The following is a 15989-nucleotide window of genomic DNA, read 5'->3' as shown; positions in this document are numbered from 1 at the left end:
TAGGGGGCAGGTCCCACACTTTGGGAACCTCTGTTGTAATCGTAGTTTGTTTTTTTGCATGTGTGTGTATTTAAGCATATTTCCAAACCTCAAAATTTACACTCAACTCATTGGCTTTATGTTTGTTTTAATGGTGTTTTTAAATGACATTTTCTTTCTCTCGTCATAAGATCATCAGTCATATCGAGGAGGAAGGATTACACACAGAGGGCCTTCTTCGGATCCCTGGAGTAGCCACTAGAGTCAAGGTTAGTTCAAGTATTTAGCTGACCACCCCTCCCACAGAGACAATGTAAAATCTCAGGTTCATAATAACGCCAAGCATAATAAAATCAAGCATCAACTTCCAGAGCATATATATTCCCTACTCAGTCTCCAACCACACTGTCATTCATCTTAAGCAGTGTCCACACGGGGGGGGAAAAAAAAACACTTCACCCATCATTCATCACTTTGAAGCTGACAGCTCAGAACCTGCAGACAGTCCAGGTTCTGGTTGCCTAAGAAACCCTGTAATATATTTACTATTAGGTCATATGTCAGTTATTGGTTTCCTGGTAGGCGCTTCAGTCGCTCACCTGGAAGTTGAGAAGTTTACCTTGGGCCACCATCGGTTATTTCGCCCATGGTCACTTGAATTGACCAAATGTTCTTCACCGTCGCTTCCAGTGGGAACGCAGCTTAAAACTGAGCTTTTCCTTCCTGTGACATCACCTCTTTCTCTATTTGAAATGTGAAAGTAATAGTGTTGTTGATTGTGCTTGAAGTTGATAAAGCCTCTCTGTCTGTCCCAACTCCAGTTCCTGTGCCAGGATCTTGAGTCCTCCTTCTATGATGGGACATTTTCGTGGCAACAGATGAAACAGCACGATGCTGCTAGCCTTTTGAAGCTGTTTATCAGGGAGCTACCCCATCCACTACTGACCGTGGAGTACCTCAATGCATTTATTGCTGTTAACAGTATGTTTCCTGTTTACGACAAGTGCTTCATACACACATAGTGAGGCAACAAAGTGTCACACTCATGCTGTGTATATTTGTGTGCGTTCACAGATCTCCCCACAAAGAAGCAGCAGCTACAGGCTTTAAACCTGCTCGTCCTTTTGCTACCTGAAGCCAATCGAGACACTTTGAAGGTAAATTTGGCTTTATAGTCATCACATTTCTGTTCCCTATATTATTCCTTTATGACGCGTGATTATTTTTGTAGTGAAATAAAAAATTGTGTTTGCAGGCACTGGTGGAGTTTTTCCAGCGTGTCATTAAAAATCAGGCCAAGAATAAAATGACCCTGAACAATGTCTCTGTCGTCATGGCGCCCAACATCTTCATGTTTAAAGGCTTTCGGTCCAAGGTTACAGAACAACAGGAGTTCTCCATGGCAACCAGCACGGCCAGCATTGTCCGTCTGCTGATCAGATATCAAAATCTCCTGTGGACTGTAAGAAAAAAAATCTTAGCATTAAAGCTTTGCATGTGTGGCATTTTTGTGTGGTTAAACTAGTTACTCACTAACCACCATTATTTTTTGGTTTTAATGGAGTATATCTCTGTGATGTGCCTGTCTTATCCAGATCCCCAAGTTCATTATGAATCAGGTCAGGCACCAAAATATGGAAAGTCAGAGGAAGCAAAAAGAGAGAGCCGTACGGAAGCTGCTGAAGAAGATAGCCATTGAAAGACCGTCTGAGAAAACTATCCCTGAGGTAAGAGTTTGAATTTCCTGGCTGCACTGAGATACGTTTTTTAATATCCTATTAGAAATCTATAAATTATAAACACACTGTATTATGTAATACAATGAAATGAGAGGACTAGAGTCATTAACCCAGTGGCCGTGTACATCTTGTTTATCAGAAGACCACCTGTAAACTACTGGTAAAGGTGTCAAAGCAGACAAAGGGTTTCTTTGCATAAGGACGATGTATGACAGACTTAGAAAAAAGCACACAAGTCAGTCTGCCTATGATGGCTACAGATTTTACTGTATTTTCAGTCAGTTTGAGAAATGGTGACATCTAGTGTTACTGTATAAAAGTACAATGAAGATCATGATGACTGAATTTTTAAATCATTTATACAGGAGCCGTTGTGCAGCTCACACAATCCTCCTGATTAGCTGTCGGCCTCTTTTCCTCACGGGTGTCTGACAAGAGCGATTGGTTAATCAGCAATTGAAGGGATTCTAGGCAGTTCTTTCTTTTGTGCAGTCTTGTGTTAAAACGAATCTGTTCCTCTTGACAGATTCTTAGTGGATGAATAACTTTAGTGATGTGAACCTAAACCTTGACTGTAGTTTATTAAACAGAGGAGCCACAATTTTTTTTAAGTGCACATTCTTGAGCTGTCATTAGTCCAGGTTTTAAGTAAGTACCTGGGTTATTTAGAAGAGTGATTTAGATTACTTTATTTTATTCAACTGTTTACATCTAATGCAATTGACAGTCTGTTTCTCTTCTCTGACTCTGTGTACAAGCAGGAGACCTCACAGGGGATTATCCGAGTCCACGCACCACAGTTCAGTAAAATTTCTATGGCACTTCAACTTACCGAAGACTTGCAGGCTTGTGATGTGTTAACACGCTTCCTGAGCCAGGACAGGTAACATGTATATTAACAACACAAACAGAGAAGCTCTCACATGCCCGCATGTCCTCTGACTACGTCTCTCATCTCTCTCATCCTTCCAGCTCGTTGGCAGTAAAAACAGATGATTTGTGTCTCTATGAGATCGGCGGAAACATCAGTGAGTTCTGCTCCCATAAAACTACATGTGTAAACTAAAAACATACACTACAATATTAATTTCCTTGCTCATAAAACAGCTTCTATGGCACAAATATGCATTTTAAGTTGTGACAGTACATGCTGTCAATGTGTTTAATGTTTCTCTCTGTCTGCTCTTCTTCTTGTCGTCTTCAAAGAGGAAAGATGCCTAGATGGGGAAACGTATATGAAAGACCTCTACCAGGTGAATCCTACAGCAGAGTGGGTCATCAGAGCTATGCAGCGATGAGTTCATCAGGCCCTGCTTCATGCTTGACCTCTCTAAATTGCCACCACTGTGTCCTGAAAGAAGAGGCGCTGCCTTGTTGTCTGTGGTTCTGGATGCACTTGGAGTTTTCATATGTAGCATAGATATAGATACTTTTAACTGATCCTCAAATTTGCCACAAAATGCACATTTTCTAATGGAAGAACTCATCAAAGCAGATTTTATGTTATGTGGAAATACGTGTCCTTTTTAGTTTATTGCACAACTTAAATTCCCATACTTTTTTCTCAATGGGGGAAAAAAGGAAAATTATTATTATTATTAACAGGAGATTATAGAGATTAATAGTTTGGTGCAGAAAAATAATATTGATTAAATCATAAATCAGTCATGAATAAATACTGGTCCATTTTTGTGGGCTAATTATGATTTTTTTTTTTTTATCTGTTTATATGTCTATTAAAAGTCCTAAAAATGATGTGTACAGCCACATTATTAAATAGCATTAAATCTGAGCATTTCACCAGGAAGGATGCTTTGGAGGTTTGGGTCTCTGAAGCTGAAAGGTAGGTGCTGTAAAGCAGTGGTTTATTTTTTAGCGTAGAAGAAAACTGATCAAAAACAGTGGATGTGTGAGTGTTTTACCCTACTCTACAATGTGAACAAGCACATGTGTACGTCATACACATGCAGTACTGTGTGTGTCAAGTTCACTTTAAGTATTGCTTTAAAGGGATGGACTGCTGACTGGATGATACATTTGCACGTGCTGGGCTCCAAACATATCTGTTCATTTGTTGTTTTATTCATTTTTGGCTCAGTACCATCCACAGTGTGGACATGAGTTGATGTATTCTACTTTGGCAAAACATGCATTTAGACCGGAATAGAAAAAAATCCCCATTTTATGTTGGGTTTTTTTGGCATCTATTTGTGTTTCTCTCAGTTTTCAACAAAGGTCTTATCAGATATAGTACAGTTTCAGCAGCCTGTGGAGGATTGTGTCTGCACGATAGAGCCACTTCTTTTATGTATAGCTAGGGAGTATTCAAAAAAATGATTTTGGGTTTATTTTGAATGATTTTGATTTATTTATTTTTTTGAATATCTTGTTTTTTTTCTGCCTTGTATTGTTGTTTACTGTGATTTTTTTTCAGATAACTGTTTTTGTGTAACTGCCTCTGAAATGACCACTAAAACTGCCTGTAAATAAACATGCAGTTATTAATTACCACATCTGTTGGTGTGAGTGCTCATGTATCCGAATGACTTAAAAGTTCTTGTACACTGGAAAAACTGTCGCAGTCCTGTATCTCTCCAATTTTCAAATGAGAATTTAGTTTCCCACCACGTTGTACTGACCTACTTAGAGTAACAGTGAGGTTAGAAATAATGAGGTCCAACAGCTTGGATGTAAAGGGCTTGAGTCAGAGCTCTTGGCAGTTTTTACAGAAAGATTGAATTAGTGTACAGGTTTTCTGTGAGTCAGATTCAGGGCACCAGATGCAAACAGACCACACTTTGTAGCAGAATATAATATCCATAAGAATTTACACAGTGCTTTTGAATTTTAAACTAATATTCTAAAGCTGCTGACACCTTTATTATGTACCAGCACTACAGATTCCAGGCCTTGTATTCTTCACCTGAGCCTGTAAGCTTCATGAAACTTATTGATCAACCAGAAAGTTAAAGGCTACTTTTGACGTCTCCCTTGTCACAAGGGGTCACCACAGCAGGTAGTTCCACATGTTTGATTTAGAAGAGTTTTTACCCCAGATGCCCTGCAAAGAGGATTTGTTTCTCCAGCTGGAATTGAACCAAAAACCTTTTGTTTGTAAATGTGCTCGATTTAGTTCAGTGTTATTTATGTAGTGCCAAATCACAAAAACGGTTACCTCATGGCACTTTATATTGTAAAGTTTGTAAAATAATGGAGAGAAATTTTCAGCAATCAGACTCTCCTGTGAGCAAGCACTTTGCTGACTGTGGGAAGGAAAAACTTCCTTTTACAGGAAGAGACCTCCAGCAGAACCAGGCTCATTTGCGGCGACCAGTTGGGTGTGAGGGGAGGGAGACGGCACAAAAGACACTGTGGAAGAGAGACAGAATAATTATCAAATGCAAAGTGATGTATAAACACACCGTGAGTGAAAAAGGTAAGTGAAGAAAAAATACAGTGCATCATTGGAAGCTCCCAGCTGCCTACCTTTTGCAGGACATGTGGGACTAATAAAGGTTTACCTTATCTAACTAAGGGAAGGTCACCTGATCCAGCCCTAACTATATGCTTAATCAAAAAGAAAAGTTTTAAGCCTAATCTTAAAAGTAGAGATAGTGTCTGTCTGGTTCCAAAATAGAGGAGCCTGAAAGCTGAAGGTTCTCCCTCCCATTCTACTTTCAAACAGAACCAGAAGTAAGCCACCAGTCTGAAAGCACAGAGGGTGATATGGAACTATGAGGTCTTTAAGATAAGATGGAGCCAGGTTATTCAAGACCTTGTATGTGAGGGGACAAATTTTAAATTCAATTCTTGATTTTACCAGGGAGCCAGAGAAAAAAGTCAGTGTGGGAGAAATATTCTAAGGAGACGTGTAGGAGAAATACGTTGTCTCTTTCTAATCCTTGTCAGTACTCTTGTAATGAATTACAATCCAGCCTAGATGTAATGAACGCATAAACAAGTTTTTCAGCGTCACATTGAGGAAGGATGTTCTTTTGAAACTTGCATAATGGCAGTTGATATGTGATAAGAGTTTTAAACCACTACACTATGAACGAAATATTAAAGCACAAATGCCAGTGCTTTACAGAAAGAAACCCACTAAAGTAACTAACCAGTATTTATGACGCAAGCTCCAAAAACAGCAGTTGCAAAGTGATTTAAAGAAAATAATCAAAGATAATGGCAAATGTAAAAGCAGGTTAAAAGAAAGCTAAATTTGCGAGGGATTTAAGACACTGAAAAAAATTTGCACAATTATTAAAATGGAATAACGAGCAGCACAAACACAGGACTGATCGGATTAAAAAACATTGATATAACTAAGAAGAAACAAGTAATACATTAATAAAAGACTTGATATTATCATATCACAGAAAGCACTTCTTATTGAATACAAACAAAAGCCAGAAAATGGCTTTAGGTATCTAATGGCATAGACCAAGCAAATGGACTGTAATGGATTAGTAAAACCAGTGGTTACTGCTTTAACCACAATTTTTAAAGTTGCCCAGAGTAGCAAAAGTAACAGGAATCAGTACTGACACTCTGCACAAGATACTCGAGCAAGGTAGAGCCTGAAGTATAAGGAATAACTATAGTTAGAGAGTTAAAAAGAGATTTATTGACATAGCATGGCCTATGGTAGATTGATTGATTGATTGATTGATTGATTGATTGATAACTGTCCCTGATTTTCCTCTTCTCCCTTATTCTTTCCCCGAGAGCAGTTTCTTTATTATTATTTTCCCCTTCAAGATGGATAATGTGTTTAAATAGTAAACATGGGATTACCCGGGAGCTGAAAACATTCAATGCCATAATGTCCGGATTTTCCCTTTTTATTGTAGTTACATTCAGGTTTGCACATATTCACCTTCAGCACTTCAAAATGCATATTTTTATCCTAACTAATAGCATGTCCAAACAACACCCTCTACCTCCCAGATTATTATTATCTCCTTAAAGTGTTTTGGTGTCGTGGACAAGCCCCTAAACTGGAAACATAACTGTGTACGCATCCGATTCGCTGACATATCTTTGGCCCCTATTCATTGGCTACTGTCAATCTAGGCGCAATGTGATTGGTCGAATCACAAGAAAAGGAAGTGGCGATCAGTAGTGTGGGCTCAACGCTAAGTAGTATTTGGGTGGTGTATATCAAAGGGTAAAGCTACTGGCTTTCGTCCCTAAACGTGGATATTTTGAAGTGTCAAGAGGGAATCGTCATCCAGTTTTTGGGCCGAGCAGTTGAACAGCGGGCATATATTATTAACGCTGTCTTGCTAACCTTTGTTGCGGCTATGTAAAACTAGCTTGTTAGGTTTACGTCATTTCAGCAGGTGCTACTCTGCTAGCTTAGCTTCACATTGGGATCTATTAGCTTGTTAAACAGCTACAGTAGCTAAAATTAAACAAGCTGGCATCTAGAGGGAATACGGCTCAGACTAGTGTGTGACAGGGAGTTTACTTATGCTACTTCTCGTAGTGTGACCCGAGACTGCGACTGGATGTTTAGTAATAGAAATAGCAATAGTCACAGCTAGCAGATTGTTAGCTTGTTAAATAACAACAATGGGCTATAAGAAGTGTTTGAAAACAGCAAGGAGACTTTATTTTTGGGGTATTCTCTTCATAGTGTTCAGCAAAGGAGTAACAGCTGGTGAGTATGAAATGCCGGTGGTGTTGTAACACTCACTATACGCGTGTCTCAAAGTGTCACAGCACCTGTTTTCGTCTATTACATTTCTTTGACTGAATCAAAACAACACATCTCTCACTGCTGCAACATTAATGCTTTTTAGATGAGGAGCAACACCAGGACGAAGCACCAGAGTTAAAGGTGTGTCATGGGCTCTTTGGTGCATGGTTAATGCTGATCATAGACTCATTTGCAAGCTGGTCTCTTGGGAGTTGTATGTAACACACGATTTTGTATACGTGTTGCCTAGAAAAGTTAAAGTAAGAAGTCATTCAACTTAAAAAGAAATTGAACACACTGCTAACTTTGCAAATGAGCCTCATGCAAAGGCATTGTTTTTATATACAGCGTAATTTCCCTCCTTTAAGTAATCCTTTGTAATAACCTCCTGTTGATTTCTCCAGTCCTACCATGACCCAGACTCTGAAGAGGAAGATGTTCGATTATCACCAGAAATTATGGCAGGTACTTCTATGACCACTGATCACTCCCATCCTGAAGAGGAAACACAGCCCCCTTCGGAGGGTCTAGAAGGAGAGGAGAAGGAGGACCTACCTGACCCGCCTCCTCCCGTTGAGGAAAAACCTAAAGAGGGTAAGGTGTAAGATTTTAAAACTTCCACACAACAAAGGCGTGAAAAACAATCACAATAAGTTGATTAACGTTTGAGATGTCAAAGTTGTTAAATAACTTCCTGATGTTTTTACTGTATTAATTATTAGAAATTTAGTTTTTAGCATCTCCTGCTATACCAGTGATGGCTTTGATATTCTAATCCCCACTTTTTACATTAGAAAATGTTATCAGTGTTTAAAAGTGGTTGCATGTTAAGAGCCCTCAGGATGGCCCAAAAATGGTCATGACTGCTGAATGTAGCTACTTTAATGGGCTGTTGAGCTATTTGGTATCTGATTGGTATCTAAAATAAAGAGCCTAAGATGTTAGCATGCTAAATGGAAGGAAAAGCTTAGTGATATATTTTAACGATGTCTAGTCTGAACCTATAAATCTTTCTTTTTGTAGTAGTGCCTCGTAGTGGTGTTATCACACGTCTCATGATCTCAGCATTGAAAACACGCTCTTTCTTATGATTTTTTTTCCTTTGTAAGCTTTGTTTAGTGTTTAACATGTTAACCTGTTTTCACTTTGCCTGACTCTGAGCTAAGCTGAGTGTGGTTTCAGGGTAGAGCCACATTTGATAAACGGTTAAACCCCCGTGAGACACTAAACAGCTTCTCGCACCTGTGGCTCCTCTTGCAGTGCAGTTACATCATTTCACTTGGGGATTGTTTGTAATTACCCTGCTAGCTCATTGCACAGTTGTATTACTGAACTTGTGTGAAGGAGATGTATTCAGATTAACGTAATTGCGTGTGTAAAGTTGCAACTCTATGGTAATTGTTTCAACTCCTCTGTCTCTTTGTTATTTTTCCACACCAAAGTTGATGGTGCAGCAAAAACCAAAAGATTTGAGAATATAAAGAAAAAAATATATTTTCACTTAGACCTCAGGTCCACCAGTATTTTAAAGGAAAACAGCCAGAGTTTGTTTGTTTTCAATCAAGTAAATTTTATATATGGGTGTTTTTTGTTTTTTTTAAAATATAGTTCCTGTGGTGAATGGAGGTACAGCCCATGGAGAACCCTGCATATTCCCCTTCCTCTTCCAGGAGACAGAGTACATAGAGTGTACCACTGATGGGCGGGGGGATGGACGGCTATGGTGTGCCACGACGTACGACTATGACCAGGATAAGAAATGGGGTTTCTGTGAGAGTGAGTTTCAAACTCAAAAACTCTAAAACCTTCACAAATGAAATATTGTGATTCATTTTAAAGCCAAAATGGAGTCACATTACGGCGCTTTGGTATTAACTATATTGCATTGTACAGTACAGGTCCTGAGCCAGTCCTCATTTCATTATGTTTTGCTTCCAAGGAGCCAGACCTGCTTTTAATATTTAAAGTGATTTTGAGCAATAGTTTTTCAGGCTTTCTCAAGGTCTTTCAAATGTTTTTCACTCATTTTCAGTCCAGCTCTTGTACCTGACCATTTTCAGAGGATTTTTTTGTTTTTGTTTTTCTTCCTATTTGGTTGTTTAGGCCACCAGATGAACCGATTTGTCTACACATAAGACACAACACAGCATCAAAGGTCACTGTGACCTTAAATGTTTTTCCCCTAACACATGAATTCTTGTGTTAAACTGTCACTGATCATTCTTTGTTCTTCTCAGTAACAGTCTTGGTAGAACTAAACGACTACTGAAACCAGCCTGAAGATATTATTATGCCTTTGTTTGCATAACTGCTACTGCTACCAACCTTTTGAAAACCTTTTATTTCCTCTAAACAGTCTGATTGGCTTCTCCTCTCTTTCCCTCAGCGGAGGAACAGGCACAGCAGAGGCTTCAGGCTGAGGAAGCAGAGAAGCAGTATCAGACTGTCCTGCGCATGCTTAACTCCACCACCAGGAAGACTCAGAAAAAAGAGTGAGTGGCTTACTTTTAGTTTATTTGTCTGGTTGTTGTCAGCCTAATTTTGCCTCTTGAAGAAGAGTTATAGAAAGCATGTGGATTTGAAATCTTTTTTAGATGAAGCAGAAACAGAAGCTTTCCCGTTTTTGCCCACACTCTGTTTTAAGATAAAAATCGGAAAAGGAACAAAAGTAAAGATGCTCTATTCAAATTGAAGATTTTGGCAAGGTTACATTTTTTTTTGCCAATTTTCTTTTTATTTGTTTAAGTTAAAATGCATATTCCCACTACTGCCTTCTGGTCATCTTTTTATTTCACAGACAAAATTTGATGTTATTTTACATGTCGATTGGGTTCAATGTCCATTTCTTGCGTGTTTTATTACCAGCCAGCGCTTGCGTGCCTTCCATTTGCACATCCTTATTTGCTTTAGCTATCACACTACTGTTTGTCATGTACACATTATTTTTATGTGAACGTGGATTCAATTTCGCTTGTGCCTACTCTGCTTATCTTTCTCAGATTATATGAAAAGCTGCTAAAAGTGGCAGAAAAAGGCCACCAGAAAGCCACGGAGAAGGTGGCGTATGCCATGCTGTTTGGAGATTACATGAACCAAAATATTACCAAGGCCAGAGAAATGTTTGAGAAGCTTGCCATGGAGGGCTCACCTAAAGCTCAGATGGTAATGATCTCGCTCATAATTATACACGTCTCTTGAGAAAAGTGTTGGAAGCCTGTTTGCAGGTTATTTGTGCTGAGAGGAGCAACTCTGTGACACTCTGCTCTGTTTACTTTTCTTCAGGCTCTTGGATTTCTGTATGCAGCAGGGCTCGGAGTTAACTCAAGTCAAGCTAAGGTACGTCTATGCTCTGTAGATTTGTCTTACAGTATATGGGTTTGTCAGTAGTTATTTATGTTCTGCCATGTTCTCTGTTTTTCAGGCTTTGGTTTACTACACCTTTGGTGCACTGGGTGGAAACCTGCTCGCTCACATGATTCTGGTAAGCAGATTTTTCTGTCAGTGAAGAAATGCTACAGTCATGCTATTTGTATACTTTAATAAAAATTACACTTCCTTATATTGTTTTATTAGGGCTACAGGTACTGGGGAGGGGTGGGTGTTCCCCAAAGCTGTGAGTCAGCACTAACGCATTATAGGCTTGTAGCAAATCAGGGTAAGTGTTTTGCGTTACTATATTCTAGTGCAGTAATAGTTCTTGCTGGGCTAATAACACTCTTTCCTCTGCCAACTTTAGTGGCCAGCGATGTTTCCCTGACAGGAGGCTCAGCGGTGCAGAGGATCAGACTGCTCGATGAGGTGGAGAACCCGGGATCTACCAGCGGGATGTTGGAGGAAGACCTCATCCAGTACTACCAGTTTCTAGCGGAGAAAGGGGACGTCCAAGCTCAGGTAAAGTGGTCAGATTTTTAAAAAATAATTTATTGCTGGTATTGGGAGCTAATGTGACCTTTCCTTTGACATACCTGAGCCAGTGGTTGATTGAACACACAGTCAAAATGTTTGTAATGTGTTTATTTGTGTCAGTTTAGAAATCGTTCTCGTTACACGTGTGTGGCAAAGAAAACATTTGAATTTGTGATCAGCTTCACTGTTCTGCCTTTTGTGAAAGCTCCTGATTGTGGGGAATTAACAAACTACACAATATAGTTGCATGTCCACACATTTTTATTATTATTATTTCTTTATTTATATGGCATTTTTGCTTTTTCTTGTGGGCAGGAATAGGAAGTAGCTTGAATGGATGGCACTAATTTACTTTATTGTATAAGAACTGAAGTCTGGGTCAGACTTGGATTATGCATGCATGTTATGTAATGTCTAAATGTGAAAGGGCTACATAATGTGTCATTGCTGGGTAGTATCAGTCTGAAGCCTTGTTGTAGTTTTTATTTGATTACTAATTGAATGTTTTACTTAGGTGGGCCTGGGTCAGCTGCACTTACATGGAGGACGTGGAGTAGAACAGAATCACCAGGTAACTTTGTCATAGATTTCGCTCACTGTATTTTATTTATTTGTTTTGCTTATTTTGTGAGTTTTCTCTGTCAAATGCATTTATGCTGCTTTCTGTCCAACAGAGGGCGTATGACTACTTCAACCAGGCAGCCAATGCAGGCAACACACATGCTATGGCTTTTCTTGGAAAGGTGGGTGAGATGGAGGCTCACTCACTTCACTGTTATGTCACCTTTTTTTTTTTCTTTTTTTAAACAGATATTTCTTTCTTTTCTTTCTTTTTATAAAATTTTCCATTCATCACCTTGTTAATTTCATTTCTTATAAGAGCAGTTTTTTTTTTTTTTTTTTTCTTTTTTGCTTTTAATGCCATATTTTCCATCTATTTAACACTATGTTGTGTTGACCTTAGAGACAGTTTGGTTATAGAGACTTTTTAGAATAAAACCAGCTTGGCATTGATGTTTTCACAGAGGGCAGTGTATTTGTGTTTAAGGTATAAAATTTAGCTTTTATGTCTGTGACTGTCTGTTCCTCAGATGTATTCAGAAGGCAGTGAGTTTCTCCCTCAGAATAATGAGACTGCCTTGCAGTACTTCAAGAAGGCTTCTGACCTGGTAAGGATAACGCTGTAGACTAAACTGGGTAATTTATTCACTTTGAGCTTGCTCACTCACTCACAGCTGAATTCTGTTACCCTTTCTTTAAATATTAACATGCAGTAATCGTTTTTACATATTCATTTACTTTTTTTCCCAGGGTAATCCGGTGGGACAGAGTGGGTTGGGGATGGCCTATCTTTATGGTAGAGGTGTGCCAGTGGTAAGATATTTTATTTATATATTTTTTTAAGCGCGTCTCATATCTTTTGATAGGATCTGTACATATAGATAAGATCTCACCTTCACTTTTAGGCACTTGGAGTTGAAATAAAGTTTTATATAAACAACAAAGAAAAACAGTTTTATATAACAGGCTTTTATTTTGATGGCAAGCTGTCAGAGTGTCTCTCCTGCTGAAGCAGCTATTGAAAAGTTGTGTGTTTGTCTCCAGAACTACGAGCTGGCCCTCAAATACTTCCAGAAGGCAGCAGAGCAGGGCTGGGTGGATGGACAACTCCAGCTGGGCACCATGTATTACAGTGAGTTTTACAGCTCAGTGTGTCCTTCAGTGTCTCACTGCATTCTTTCATAGTTTTCCTCTCGCCCGCTGTCTGTTTAGGAGTCCTCAGTCTTCGCTCTTCTTCACATAATAACATTTTTGTTCTTATTCTTGTTCCCCAGATGGCATTGGCGTGAAGCGTGACTACAAGCAGGCTCTTAAATTCTTTAACCTGGCCTCACAGGCTGGGCACATCCTGGCCTTCTACAACTTGGCCCAGATGCATGCTACTGGTACTGGTGTGATGCGTTCCTGCCACACCGCTGTAGAGGTTAGTCCACCCTAAATCTGCTGCTTCTTTCACTGTTAAGAGATTGTCTCTCCAACTTGGTGTCTCCTCAAACATTTATCGATTAACAGCAGTGGCTTTTATCTGCACTTTCAATACAAATTGGAGATGTGTATCACACTGTGTGTCCTGTTTGCAGCTTTTCAAAAATGTGTGTGAGCGTGGTCGCTGGTCAGAGCGCCTGATGACAGCGTACGGTAGCTTTAAGGAGGGTGACATGGACGCTGCGCTGGTTCAGTATCTGCTGCTGGCTGAGCAGGGCTACGAGGTGGCTCAGAGCAACGTGGCCTTCATTCTGGATCAGAGTAAGAAAAACCAAGACATTAGTATTTAACCATGGTAGTGCAGGCTTTTAGCAGTTAATTTATGTGCACCACTTGCAATATTATAGCCATGTTTAAATGCTAGTGTCATGATCCTGCTACGCTCTTTACCTTTGTTAGAGAGAGATTCAGGTCTCATTTTAAATGTTTTAATTTTTCATGTGTTTGTGTGAATTATGCCACACAGAAGGGGCAAGGATCTTCAGTGAGAATGAGACCTACCCTCGTGCATTGCTCCACTGGACAAGAGCTGCAGCGCAAGGTGAGTTTGAACAAGCTCCGTCTCCTCGTCAGTGTGAACAGTGTGTGCGCCGGAGCAGTAGAGTCAAAGTGCACTGCAAGTTTAGGGAAATGCGTCATGATGTTTAGCTTGGGAACGTATTGCTTATTGCACATTTCACTTGATTGAACTGTGATGCTGTGTAGACACTGGCTGTGAGCACAGCTGCTCTGCTTGGCTGTGCTGTGCTGTGTGAAACAGTTATTAGTCAAACTTTGGCTCCTTTTGTGGTTGAATCTGTGCTGCTGTGGATGTCTAACTCCTGCTAGCTGAGCACAGTTCTGTTACCAAAGAAAGTCTCATTGCGCTGTACAGAATTTGACCCCGCTGTGGTTTTATCAGGTGTAACCAACGTGGTACCAAAACTCCACATCCTTTCAGAAATGGAGACATTTCACTACAATGAGCACAACCAGCTCAATTTACAGCACACACACACACCACTGCACATAGTTTGTGTTGTACTTATTATCAACAAGCGTGTCACAGCCAACAGCCTTAATAACAAAAGCCATGGCAACAGTGAGCATCACAGCTCCAGTGTGTCTCATGCATCCTCCATAGCTATATATTATCTAAGTGCAGTGGAACAGGCTAATGCCTGAGCAGCCATAGCTGCTGAGGGCGCACTGATTCTCTCTGGGGTCACATGCATCGTAATTTATGATAATAGAGCTCAGCCTGTCTTTGTGTATCAGTGTGAGATACTGAGTGGTGAACACTAAGCTGGTTCACAGAAGATTTCTAGCCGTGACTGTTTGCATATAAAACCAAATCTTACACATGTAATTGTCCTTGTAAGGTTACACCGTGGCAAGGATAAAACTGGGAGACTATCATTTCTATGGCTACGGAACGGACGTGGACTACGAGACGGCTGTCATTCACTATAGGTTGGCATCTGAGCAGCAGCACAGCGCACAGGCCATGTTTAACTTGGGTTACATGCATGAGAAAGGCCTGGGTATCAAACAGGTGAGCACTCACTAAACATCACCTGGCTGTCAACATGTCACAAATTTGCGCTTTGTCATTTAGCAAAGTCTGTGTGGTTGTTAATTTGATTTCTAATTCTGAAATTTTCCATGTTTTTTTTTTTTTTTGCTGCAGGACATCCACCTAGCCAAACGGTTTTATGACATGGCTGCTGAGGCCAGTCCTGACGCCCAGGTTCCAGTTTTTCTAGCTCTGTGCAAACTGGGCCTGATTTATGCTCTCCAGTACCTGCAGGATCTTAATGTGAGTATTTCCTCCTGAATTCACAAGCTGTCATGCTAACCGTATGGTTTTGAGTAACACGTCTTGTACTTCAGATAGTTTCAGAGATTCTTCATTAGAAAGAAAAATGATGTTTCTTTTTCCTCCTTGTTGGTTGCGGCTTCTCGCAGTTGAAGGAGTTGATTTCTCAGGTGGATCTGGACCAGCTGCTGGGCCCAGAGTGGGATCTCTACCTCATGACGGTCATCGCCCTACTGCTAGGCACAGTCATCGCCTACCGACAGCGCCAACACCAAATCATAGTGCCACCTCGCCCACCTGCCCCAGCGCCTCCTCCCAGGCCGCCTCAGGAACAGCCACAGGCCCAGGCCGAGCCCCAGGCTCAGGAAGAAACACCAGAGCAGGGCCCGGCCCAGGAAGAGGAGGAGCAGCACTGAGAGGGAGATAGACGGAGTGAGGGTGGTGAAAGATGGACAAGAGGCTCACTGCATGGAGCACCAGTAGCTGAATACCTGCTACTTTGAGCACCTCGCCCACTCTGCCTGTTCCCCGCCATGTGTGTGTGGGTTGTTTTTTTTTTGTTTTGTTTTTTTTAAAAAGGCTTGATGATGGCTGCTGAACTGTTCAGTCTCACCTCTTTCTTCCTTTAAAATATGCTGGTCTTCTGCTGAAACCGACACATCGTGGGTGTTAATGGACAACACTGCAGTAGAGAGTGTTTGGACTTGGTACTTTTTGACTCAGGATACTGCCAGACGTTCCCCCCGTGTCCTCAACATGGAATTAGTCTTGTGGTTGCCAGATCAAAAGCATTACGAACTCAACTGAGAAAATTACACTC

The 15989-nt window shown here is 40.4% G+C and overlaps 2 protein-coding genes across 3 annotated transcripts in view; both read left to right on the top strand.

The window, feature by feature from the left end:
• Positions 1-4072, top strand: part of arhgap18 (Rho GTPase activating protein 18) — a 19763-nt gene extending 15691 nt beyond the window's left edge. For both annotated transcript variants that reach the window (XM_005725021.2, XM_005725020.2), the window contains exons 11-19: positions 171-248; positions 801-960; positions 1054-1136; positions 1235-1441; positions 1575-1706; positions 2480-2601; positions 2691-2746; positions 2925-3027; positions 3069-4072. In XM_005725021.2, the coding sequence (XP_005725078.1) occupies positions 171-248; positions 801-960; positions 1054-1136; positions 1235-1441; positions 1575-1706; positions 2480-2601; positions 2691-2746; positions 2925-3016 (930 nt within the window). In that variant the 3' untranslated portion in view covers positions 3017-3027; positions 3069-4072. The remainder of the gene's footprint in view (positions 1-170; positions 249-800; positions 961-1053; positions 1137-1234; positions 1442-1574; positions 1707-2479; positions 2602-2690; positions 2747-2924; positions 3028-3068) is intronic.
• A 2751-nt stretch (positions 4073-6823) lies between these two features.
• sel1l (SEL1L adaptor subunit of SYVN1 ubiquitin ligase) lies at positions 6824-15983 on the top strand. The gene is made up of 21 exons (XM_005725019.1): positions 6824-7380; positions 7523-7560; positions 7824-8013; positions 9028-9195; positions 9806-9911; positions 10419-10581; positions 10702-10755; positions 10841-10900; positions 10993-11074; positions 11156-11310; positions 11840-11896; positions 12000-12068; positions 12417-12494; positions 12637-12699; positions 12931-13018; positions 13161-13309; positions 13467-13632; positions 13838-13912; positions 14733-14905; positions 15041-15169; positions 15319-15983. The coding sequence occupies exons 1-21, from the start codon at positions 7293-7295 to the stop codon at positions 15583-15585; spliced, it is 2418 nt and encodes an 805-aa protein (XP_005725076.1). The 5' UTR covers positions 6824-7292; the 3' UTR covers positions 15586-15983.
• The last annotated feature ends 6 nt before the right edge of the window (positions 15984-15989 follow it).

Source organism: Pundamilia nyererei, unplaced genomic scaffold, assembly GCF_000239375.1.
Source record: "Pundamilia nyererei isolate P.nyererei 1_Seehausen unplaced genomic scaffold, PunNye1.0 scaffold00013, whole genome shotgun sequence".
Classification (NCBI taxonomy): domain Eukaryota; kingdom Metazoa; phylum Chordata; class Actinopteri; order Cichliformes; family Cichlidae; genus Pundamilia; species Pundamilia nyererei.
This window is presented reverse-complemented; position numbering and strand designations above follow the sequence as displayed.